Source organism: Gambusia affinis, linkage group LG22 (assembly GCF_019740435.1).
Source record: "Gambusia affinis linkage group LG22, SWU_Gaff_1.0, whole genome shotgun sequence".
Lineage (NCBI taxonomy): Eukaryota > Metazoa > Chordata > Actinopteri > Cyprinodontiformes > Poeciliidae > Gambusia > Gambusia affinis.
The window spans coordinates 15,649,823-15,660,050 of NC_057889.1; the positions used below are offsets into that span (position 1 = coordinate 15,649,823).

General features: G+C 39.9%; 2 protein-coding genes across 3 annotated transcripts in view; one reads left to right on the forward strand and one right to left on the reverse strand.

Moving 5' to 3' along the window:
- Positions 1-3,572, reverse strand: part of LOC122824995 (bromo adjacent homology domain-containing 1 protein-like) — a 41,814-nt gene extending 38,242 nt beyond the window's left edge. For both annotated transcript variants that reach the window (XR_006369570.1, XM_044106009.1), the window contains exon 1: positions 2,883-3,572. The gene's annotated coding sequence lies outside the window, so the exon portion shown is untranslated. The remainder of the gene's footprint in view (positions 1-2,882) is intronic.
- A 3,043-nt stretch (positions 3,573-6,615) lies between these two features.
- Positions 6,616-7,545, forward strand: LOC122824998 (trissin receptor). Its single transcript, XM_044106012.1, has one exon. The coding sequence runs from the start codon at positions 6,616-6,618 to the stop codon at positions 7,543-7,545; it is 930 nt and encodes a 309-aa protein (XP_043961947.1).
- Positions 7,546-10,228: the final 2,683 nt, after the last annotated feature.

Here is a 10,228-nt window from a genome sequence, read left to right on the forward strand (position 1 = left end):
GTTAGCTTTAGACAGCTTATACAGTGCTGTTCCAGTGTATAAAAAAGGAGTCTAATAATAATGAAACCGTCAAAATCTTGCCTAATCATCTACAATTTAAGCTATTTGAAAATTAGGAGAATAATTTGACATCGCATTAAATTGCATTTCTGCAATAATCAGATTTCCGTCATATCAAATACATTATCCCCCTCATCACAGTTTTCTATATGTAACCCTGAGCAGCTGAACAGCTTAAGCAACAATCAGTTCAAACAGGAATTTCAAAGCCTGTTGATTATTACTTCTGCACGTCTCTGACCTAAACAGCTCCACAAAAATCATTTTGTTTCTCAAAATATGTCTTGGCATCTCACAGTAGCTAAATGTTCAAATGTCCCAACATCAGTCCAAAAATTTTATTAAAAAGTCCACAATCAGTCTAAACTATGTTTTTTTTTTTTTCCTCTCTACTTTTCTCTCCCATAATTCACTTGTCAGCTTTCTTTACAGAGACTAAACCTTTTATTCAGTCATAAAGTTACAAACTGAAACTTGACTGGAGTCTTGCAAAGTCACATTGGCTTACATCCCAGTTAGAGACCAAACCGTACCTTGGACTTCAACTCTGTTTTCCCTAATTATGTCTGAGAAAGCCAGACATAATTAGCAAAGCAGGTCGAAAATGTAGCTGCAGAGAAAGCTTATGGATGTAATGAGTAAGGATAGAATATAAATGTGGCCGTGTTAAGCCATTCAAGGGATCCCGCAGGGCTCGATTCTTGGGCCTTTGCTGAGTTTTTCTAAGTTCTGCTCCATTCCTTACCCTCTGCAACAAAACAATTAGGTCAAATACCTGCAAAAACCAACCCCACTCAGATTTATAGCCATATAATCAATCGCAAATCAAGCCAGTGTGACCCTCACATGCGAGCTTCCAAAGAACCGGCAGATTCATGGAGTGAAAACGAGCCTGCGCTACTCTATATACAGATTTTTCTGTTTCATATGTTTTATTTGTACTCCTTTTTATGCTATTTTTAAATTCGCTTTATTAAAAAGAAGCTGGTCGTGCTCGATGGAGGACAGAGAGGCAGACGGTTTGCTGTGGTCGCCGCACAAAAGGCAACAGCCAACAAAAACCAGACAAAGCATTTCTCTTGCAGGACTTAAGAGTGGGAACACCAGCAGACGTAGTCTGGCGCTGTTTAGATTTGACTGATCTCATAAAGAGCTCTTGGGTCGCATCTCGGTTTTAGTCCGGAAAGAAAACGAAGTGATCAAAAGGAATAACTCTACGCATCACTTTCTGCGCTCGGTGCCGCGAATCAGCCGAGGCCCCCGGAGGTTTTTATCTGTCATGTCTCATAACAGCACAACCCGTTTATATAAGCTCACTGGCAGAACAGACAAACTGAAAATGTGGGCTAATTGCTCTGGCATTTATGAAGCCTCTTCATTCACCTGAGCAAAGAGAGCTAAATCAGCATCCAGCTCCTCCGGTTTTTGTTCAGTGGATTCACAATAGCTCGTTAAAAGGCTCCACGCGAGTCACACCGGGTGAGAACACCACACTCTGGAAATGCCACCAACAAAGTGCCAGGCGAAAATGTTAGCATCACTTCAAATTCCACCCTAAGATACAGTCTATTTGTTTTCCATGATGCAGTTTCGAGAAAACCGATAATTAATGTAAGGTGCGTATTTTTATTTTCATTTCTGTCAACTCCAAATAGAACTCAACACTTATTGATGGTTTTTGGGTCTCGATGAATGTGGTTGATTTACCTCGAAACAGGTTTGTTTTTGGGGGATTTTTTTTGTTATTAACCAAATGAGCCGTAATGTTTTTAAATATGTGTATGCCAGAGATTCCCATGCAAGGGCTCGTTTTCCATCAAAACATCGGTGGGATGTCGTAACTCAAGTCTCCACCCGTTATTCACAATTCAAGAAAAAGTTATTGATGGAACCACGAATTTCATCTCCAGGTCATTACAGAACAATGACATGCACACCGGCATGTCTGCCTCTGAATTACTTTTAGTTTTTCTCTTAGTTACATCATTTGATAACTGTTATGTGTTCCTCCTTGTGTTTGTGTTTTAAATTTCTTTTAAGGATGTGAAACATTTAAGAGCGACAGAAGCCAAAAACAAACAAAACAAAAAAACTCTGAAAGGGACCAAACACTTTTTTTCACCGCTCCGAGTCTGACACACAATATTTTTGTCTAATTTTATTTGTGAAGGAAACGAATGAATCATTTTTCCTTCCACTTCACCATTTTTATGTAGGTCTACCATATAAAAACCTCAATAAAACACCTTGAGGTATGTGGTTGGAGACGGCCAAAATGTGAAAAAGTCCAATACTTCTATACAAACCACTCTATATGCACCATAAAGTTTCAGTCCCACGTGAACCGTCTATCCACGTCAATACTTTCCCACCACCTGCCCACACACCTACACAGCCACCCCCCAACAACAAGCAGAGACATTAAAACTTGAAACACGCTATGCATCCTTTCAGGTGATCCAAACATCAGTCAGAGAAGCTGGGGTCCCAGTAGTTGACCTTGTTGGACTCCTTTTTTTTTTTTTTTTTCGGGGATCCAGCGGTACTATTATTGCTTTCGGTGCTGGAAGTGGCAGCAGAGGGTAGGTGGGGGTGGGAGGAGGCAGAATGATAACAAACGCATTCAACTCCCGATTGTGCAACAATTCTGCTCCCTGGGAATCTGCTCCATCATCCTGGATATTATCCGCCCTTGCAATCACTGTTTAGGAAAATACACAAAACTGGCCGCGCAACCCTTATCCTGGCGAATGAAGCAAGCAAACAAATAAATAAAACAGCCCAGCCAAGAGGGAAGGTAATGTGGAGCAGTCGCTACTTACCCGAACGTAGGTTTACGTGCCTCCACTACCTCTCCTTGTTTTCGCAGGCGTCAGGGGAAAAAATAAATAAATAAACACCTTATTTATGCATAAAGGTAACCCTCATCCGACTGGTTTGTCCACGCAGCTCCGGTAAAGGGAATTAGCTCAGATATCACCGATGTTTCGCAGCTCCACTCGAGAGACAGCCTCAGCTGAAAAGAGCCAGCAACTGAGTTCCCGTAAGAGAAAAGAGAAGAGCAGAGAAGGCAACACTCCTTTTTTTCCTCCCCTCTGTCTCCTTCTCTCTTCCCCTCCGAGCCGAGCTCTGCTGGTGTTTCCCCCCCTCACACGTTATCCCGTCCACTCTCCCGACAAAAAAAACAAAAAACCTTTAAAGAGTTCCAGTTTCGGAGAAGGTCGGCGCACGTCGCTTCATATCCGCCACTTAGCATTAACACGCAGCTTTCAGTTTGCGCACCAGCTACTGAACAACAACTAGCAGCAGCAGCGGCAGCGGCGGCGGTACAACACGGCTGGCTGACAGACTGGGTGGGCTGAGTCCCCCTTCCTGCCGCGCGAAGCCCCGAAATCCACAGGAAAGCTCTTCACGCGCTTCTTTTAAAATATAAGTGACAAGCGAGTTTCATATCGCAACAACCAGAACATCAACCTCCTACTTTTTTTTATTTTTTTTGTTTCGTGCTGAAGCATGTGATGGCAACATGGTGTGTGTTTTTAAAGGGGCATCGCAGGCAGGTGGGTGTATCGTCGGACACTATAGATTTCCCTCTTTAGTTTCTGGGAAAGGATGCGCCGAGTCAATAATTGGAAATGTTTTTCTTTTTCTTTTTTGGTGTGAGGAAGCTCAGCAGCATCAGCTTGTCTCAAACAGAAATGAAAGCCAACTTTACATCAGCTTAGACCCCGAAAACCTACAACCCCAGGGGTCCCCGGTGAGCCTATTCAGGGTAGATCAGTGCACCAGATCCATATACAAACAGGTGCAGGAAATATAAATAAAAAGTTATTTTTGTTCCAATATTTGAATTCAAAGAGGGGAACAATTTATTTCTGTCATAGAGACCAGATGTGAGGTTTTAGAAATGACTTTGATATCCTCCATGACTTGAAATCACAAAAGGTCAGTGCTAAATAACCTGGATGATTACACAATTTTCTCACAAGACAGAGCGTGGATCTGGGAATTACATCATTCCCAACCCCCGTGCATTTTTGCTATTAAGCAGTGCGATCGATAACAATAGATTTCCCGAGCATTTTATGAGTTTCGACACTAAAGGAACTCGTTAACGAATAAACTTCAGCACACCATGCGAGCTTCTGATTTACCAAGACCATCAGCAGTGCTAACAGATAGCTTATCACTACAACTTTCACTATGACTTATTCGTGTAGCAAAATGAGTAATACATTGTTTATCAAGACACAAAGCAAGAAAACTACATAGGCCTATATTTAAATGAGTGCAAGTGTAGGAAACTGCACTGCAGTTTTTTTTGTTTTTTTTTTTACATGACATTTTTATCAGCTGTTTAAAGAAAGGTACAGACTTCAGAAATCAATCTACGATTTGTCTTTTGAATTTGCAACTGTGATCCAAGCAGCCAAAGTGAGCATCCTTCATAAGACGACTGGACTCACTAGGAGAAAGCGAGGAGCTCCCTCACCTGGAGATGCTGCTTCCTGAAGAAGATGATTCCGAATCAATTCAGCCTATAACTTTGGAGGATAGTCTAGTAATCTTCGTGTTTGTTGCTTGAAATTTAAGTAAGAGGAAGGATTGTAGGATTTTCTTAAAGCTTTTATTTATGTACGCTATTGTAGAACATCATCTATAAATATGACAGCTTGTGAGAATTTGTCTGGGTGAAATTAAAATAAATCATATATCTGATTTACGTCCTTTCTGTAACTCTGTGTCACAATCTCAAATAACATCAACAGTAAGCTATTTACTAGCCTCCACAAAGGTAAGAAATAATCACAAGGGTCAAACACATCTTTCATTTTCATTAGTCGGTCATTAAAAATTTAATCCTTCCATCAATCAGTGACTTCTTCTACAGTGGCTGAATAGCAAACTATGTATTTAATAATGGCTTTCCAGATTAACATTTTAATTAACGAGCATGTGGCAGTATAGCAGTTTCAGACCAAATTAAATATTTCAACAGATATTTAGAAAATGTCATGTAACTTCTGATTCTGATTAGCAATGTAAAAAGATACATATTTCCCATTCGTCAGTAAATGTTTAAGTTGGAGAAAATAAAAAAAAATTGAATAGTGTTAAGGAATTATCCATTTTTAGGATGCTATTTTTGTTAATTTAGCTTTGCCAAATAGGCTATCTGGATTTTGAATCGTTTTGCCTAAACACACAAAACTCTGAACATTTTCTCTGCGTTTCAATTTTTACAATAACACCAAAACAAATATTTGATTGCAGCCCTGGAAACAATTTGTGCAGCAACCTCGTGGCTGTTGGCATTTCCGTCAATACAATCCATCAAATGTTTGTTAGAAAAAGGACACTAAAGCATGATCCAGAGTAACAGATACTTTAGCTTATCATTGTAGTATCAAGTTTTTATAACAGTCCATTGTCTTAATCTGTGTTCAGCAGTTGCTAGATGGTGGTAAAATGATTACAACTTCCTCCACTGTCCAGGCTCGTTGTGCAACACACACAGATTACCAACTTGCTGCCAGCGTGGAGCTTTTCCTTAGTTACAGGCGCTCCCTGGGATTCACAATCAAGCTGAATCAGGATGCAGAGCTTAGTTAAAGAAAACGAAGACTAACAAGACAATACCAAACGCAAAAAGAGACAAGCTGGAACAAGACCTGGTCCTGCGCCAACACCAAGGGTCCAGAAGCCCCTGGCCCATTAAAGTGCTTCCTCCGTTTGTTCACAACAGCACACACAAGGGAACTGTCATTCTCTTTAATTCAGTAAAACTTACAAGCTCACATGACAACTTATTGTCTGTTCAAGCTGTTATATCGTGGTGTGGAAGTGTGTGTCGTATTCCTATAAGAAGCATAAAACATTTCATGTTTCTGCTTAAAATGAACAGGTTCTTTCGATTTGAAAATGTTTACAAATTTAGGAAGAATTACCTGCTTCCATTAAGCTGAATCCATCCATTTCTAATACCTGCTTTATCCAGGCAGACTGGCAGAGGGGCTAGTTTCTATCCCAAATGGTCTATGGGTAGGAGGTGGGATACAACCAGAACAGGAGGCATCCATATCACAGGGCAATACAGAAATACATGTTCACTCTTAGATAGGTTCAAAGTGTAATATATAGGGGATGTTTTGTCATGTAAAGTATTATGTGTCACTTTTACAAGAAATGACAAGAAGTCGAGGTAGCAGAAAACGTCAAGTGCTATAAACAAGTTTTTTTTAGTTTAAAAAACATGTTGGTCTCTAAAGTCAGTCATTGGTCTCTAGATGAAGTGTTGAAAAGCTCAGAGGTAAGACTTTAATTACTCCCAGCCTTCTGGTGTTTCCAACTGCCTCTTGTTTCCCTGCCTTCATAATCAACACAACCAATCACCAACCTAGATTCTTGCCCTCTTTGAGAACTGGATGACAAGCTTGTGACGAAATTAATTTCATTGCTTTGCTTCTTGCAGGATAGATAGTTCATCGCCTCGTTTCTTTGAGAAGAGCACAGAAGAAAAAGATAGATTTTGTTGGATCCGGCACACTTTGAGCAATGTCTCACCTTTCTGTCGACCTTCTGAGCCTGAGAATGTTTGTTTCATGCGTAGGACTTGTAGGTAACATCTTCCTCATCCTTTTCATCTTCCTGACCAGAGTGTCCAACATAAAATCCTTTGAGCTCTTTCTACTGGGACTTGCTTCATTCAACCTAGAGGAAATTGTCAGCATAAATGTCTATGATGTTATCATACTTGACACTGTTTTCTCCACTGCTGGTGACTGGTGGTGTCGCTTGCTTAAGTTCATGATTACCTTTGGTGAAATAGCCAGCATCCTCTTCACTGTCGTCATTTGCATCTTCCGCTACCAGAAGCTGAGAGACGTCGACCACAGGGGCAGCCTCCCAATTTGCCTGGACAGCATCGCATCTGCGTGGATGCTGAGTGGAGTTTGCGTGACGCTCTCCACCCTCCTCAGTCTCCCGATGTTTGCCATTACTTTTCGAGAATCCGTGGAAAACGTGACGGAGAACAGAGGAGGCTGCCCTACAGATTTCTTTCAGTGTGGTGAGAATTACTGTCCCATCCTCAACTGTGTGTACAAATACCTCATCATGCTGCTGTGCCACCTGCTGCCCTTGATCATTGTCACGGTTACCAGCTGCTTGACCATTGTAGTGCTCCTGGGCCGAACAAACACAGTGACACCGGCCAATGATATCATATCCCCCGATCACCACCCTGGGAAGAGTCACGGTTTCTATCGAAGTACGGTGGCTGTGGTAGCAGCCATGGGATTGTTTCAGATAGACTGGACTCTCTACCTAATCCTTCAGTGGACTTTTAGCCCAAGTGACTGTCCTATTTGGATTGAAATTGAGTTCTTTATCTCAGCTTCCTACATGTCTATCAGTCCATATGTGTACGGCATAGGGGGCCATTTGTTTTCTCTTGAGAACTGCAAACATTTGCTTAAGCGTTAAATAAGGTTCTCTCTGAAGTGCTTAATCTTTTTTATTATTATTATGAAATGGCAGTGAGCAAATTAGTATTTGCAGCAGCTCAGTAAAAGCTTTAACCTTCAACTTTGAACCATTAATCCAATAAGTGGATAATGAGATAGATTTACATTTACTGCCGAATTATGCCCCTGCTTGAGGAAAATATTTTCTCTGATTTGTTAGAAAGATTCCGGCTCCTGTGTGCTGTATTAAATTTAGTCTAAATTGAGCAGCCTTTCCATACAGCAGGTGGATGTGGTGCAGTTTACCTTAAATGAACTGTGTCTGCCTCTCGCTGGAAGATGCTAATTCAAACAGTGCCTGCTCTTTTAGTGCAGCACTCAATACGGTGCAGAGGCTTTCAGTGCTGTGAACAGAACATGGTGACCTTAGCGTAAATGGAGAGAAGCAAATCCTGGCATACAAAGACCCAACATCAAACAGCTGGAGACAGCTTGGATGTTTCTGCACATTACTGAATCTTCAGTGCAAATAGCTATAATGTTTTCATCTAACGGTTCCCTGAAAGCATCAGAGATTAGACTCATTTTGGTGAAATTTGCTCCACATAAATGTCCCAGCAGCCCAGTTAACCTGGTCATAACTTTACCCATGCAAGTCACACCTAAACCCAGATATCAAGACATTATCAATCATGTTTATTCTGTACTGTTGTGTAATCCCCTGTATATTAAACATATATAAATGACTAAAAATGCAACTTGCGTTTGATTTTAGTGACTGGATTTACATGCAATGAACAAAATCTTTGTAAGCCTGTTCGGCTCCTTTACTCCCAGAATCACAAACCTTTGTGTATATAAACATGGGTGCTTTGGGACATTTGTAACTTGCATAAAATATTTCTGGCTTTAACTTAAACAAGAGGTATTATGCAAAATTGACTTTTTTGAGTTTTATATAATGTTATTCCCTCATCAAAAACATCCTGGAGTGTTGCATTTCCAGTCGCAACCATTTGGTGGCGCCTGAACAGTTGATCTTACAACGGAGCGACTATTTACCCAAAGCTCCACCTTGGAGATGCAGCTTCCCCACTCAAGTCCTTCAGATTAGCAGCAGCAACACCAAACACCTAGTGGAACTGCACGTCTGCTGAGCTCATCATACGAACTACTCTTCAGTCCAACACTCCGAACAAATTACACAATGAGAAGCATTGTTGTGATGAGTGTCTGAAAGAACAGATTCTTAAAGAGACAGAGGCCCAATTTCAAGGCGTTAAATTGCGAAGTCAAATTTCTTTCAAGCTATGTTTGATATACAGCATTGTTATAATAATTGAAGATGACATAGTTATTTGATTGTGCTATAAAATTGAACAATGTGCCAGGAAAATACACAATGCCCCTCTCCCTCTTTAATTTCAATTAACCTTGGGAAGAAAAACTCAGAGAAAATAAACCTTGAAAAAAACATTTATATATAGGCTTTTTCTATTTACTGCATTAACATCCAGCCTACATTTATGTATGGGGCACATATAAGTTTGAACATGGACTGAATCTGGGATATGAGTAGCATCCCAGATTAAACCAAAATAGAACAAAGTCATCTTATAGGTAATATTTAGTGGAGTAAACTATAAGTAATATATATTTTTTAAAAATGACCTTTAAGTCATTGATTGTTACAGGTAATAAGCGCCATGCCTGTGGTTCTACAAATTAGCACATTCATTCTGAAACACTTCCATTAGATGGCTCCATTTTGTACCTGGAAAAAGTCTGCACGAAGTAACCAGAGTTGAATTATTTTAGATTAAGAGATAAAGTTATTTCTAACCCCTGTGTGTTGTGTGGTAACCTCATGTTAACAGGGTTGAACCAAAACAACTTTAGGAAAACATTTTGATACAAAACGCACTATATGAGTAAAACCATCAAATAAGACCAAGCTATATTTTACATAAGGCACCCAACTTGTTTGCTGGCTTGAGTTGCATTTAGACAACATGTGTTGTCCTTTACAAAAGCTCCATTGTGATCAAAAGCCCCTTTAGTACAATAGCCTGAGCGAAAACAAAATGAGGCCCAAGCACACACTGGCTGGGTCGGTGTCTGTACCTACCTGATAGCTGAAACATGTCATTGGGGGTTACAAGTAAAATACATGACTGATGCCTGGTGAAGTTTTAGAAAAACACAAACAATCAACAATATTGTATTTAGTTTCATTAAACAAGGCAGCAGTTGCAAAGCATCTGATATTAATTAAAAAAAATTAATTTATTTACACTTAATTTTAATACAACTCTACTAAAAGATTGGATGAATTCTAAATTATTTTCTGTGGTGTTTGATGGTTACTTTTAGAGGTAGCCTTTTCCTTTTCTAAACATTGTCTTAATAGAACACCTTCAACTTTTGGAGAATATTTATGTGACTTCCTGTGTGATAAGACAGCACATAGACAGAACTTGTCTTAAGAAGGTCATTGGTCAAAGCCCAAAACCCTTCTATAATTTACCATGTACAGCAGGAAGATAAACTTCCACGTGGAAAACTAAAGCTGGTTGAGCTCATAAACTCTACACTCTGCTAAACTATAGCTGACTTGAGGAAATCTTCATGTCAGTACTACTAGAAGTAGGCTTATTTTTTGTGTTTTATTTTATTTATGAATATTGTATTCCAATAAAAAT

What these genes read in the sequence shown, in the direction of transcription:
- LOC122824998 (XM_044106012.1), top strand. Translation starts at nt 6,616, where the DNA reads ATGTCTCACCTTTCTGTCGACCTTCTGAGCCTGAGAATGTTTGTTTCA.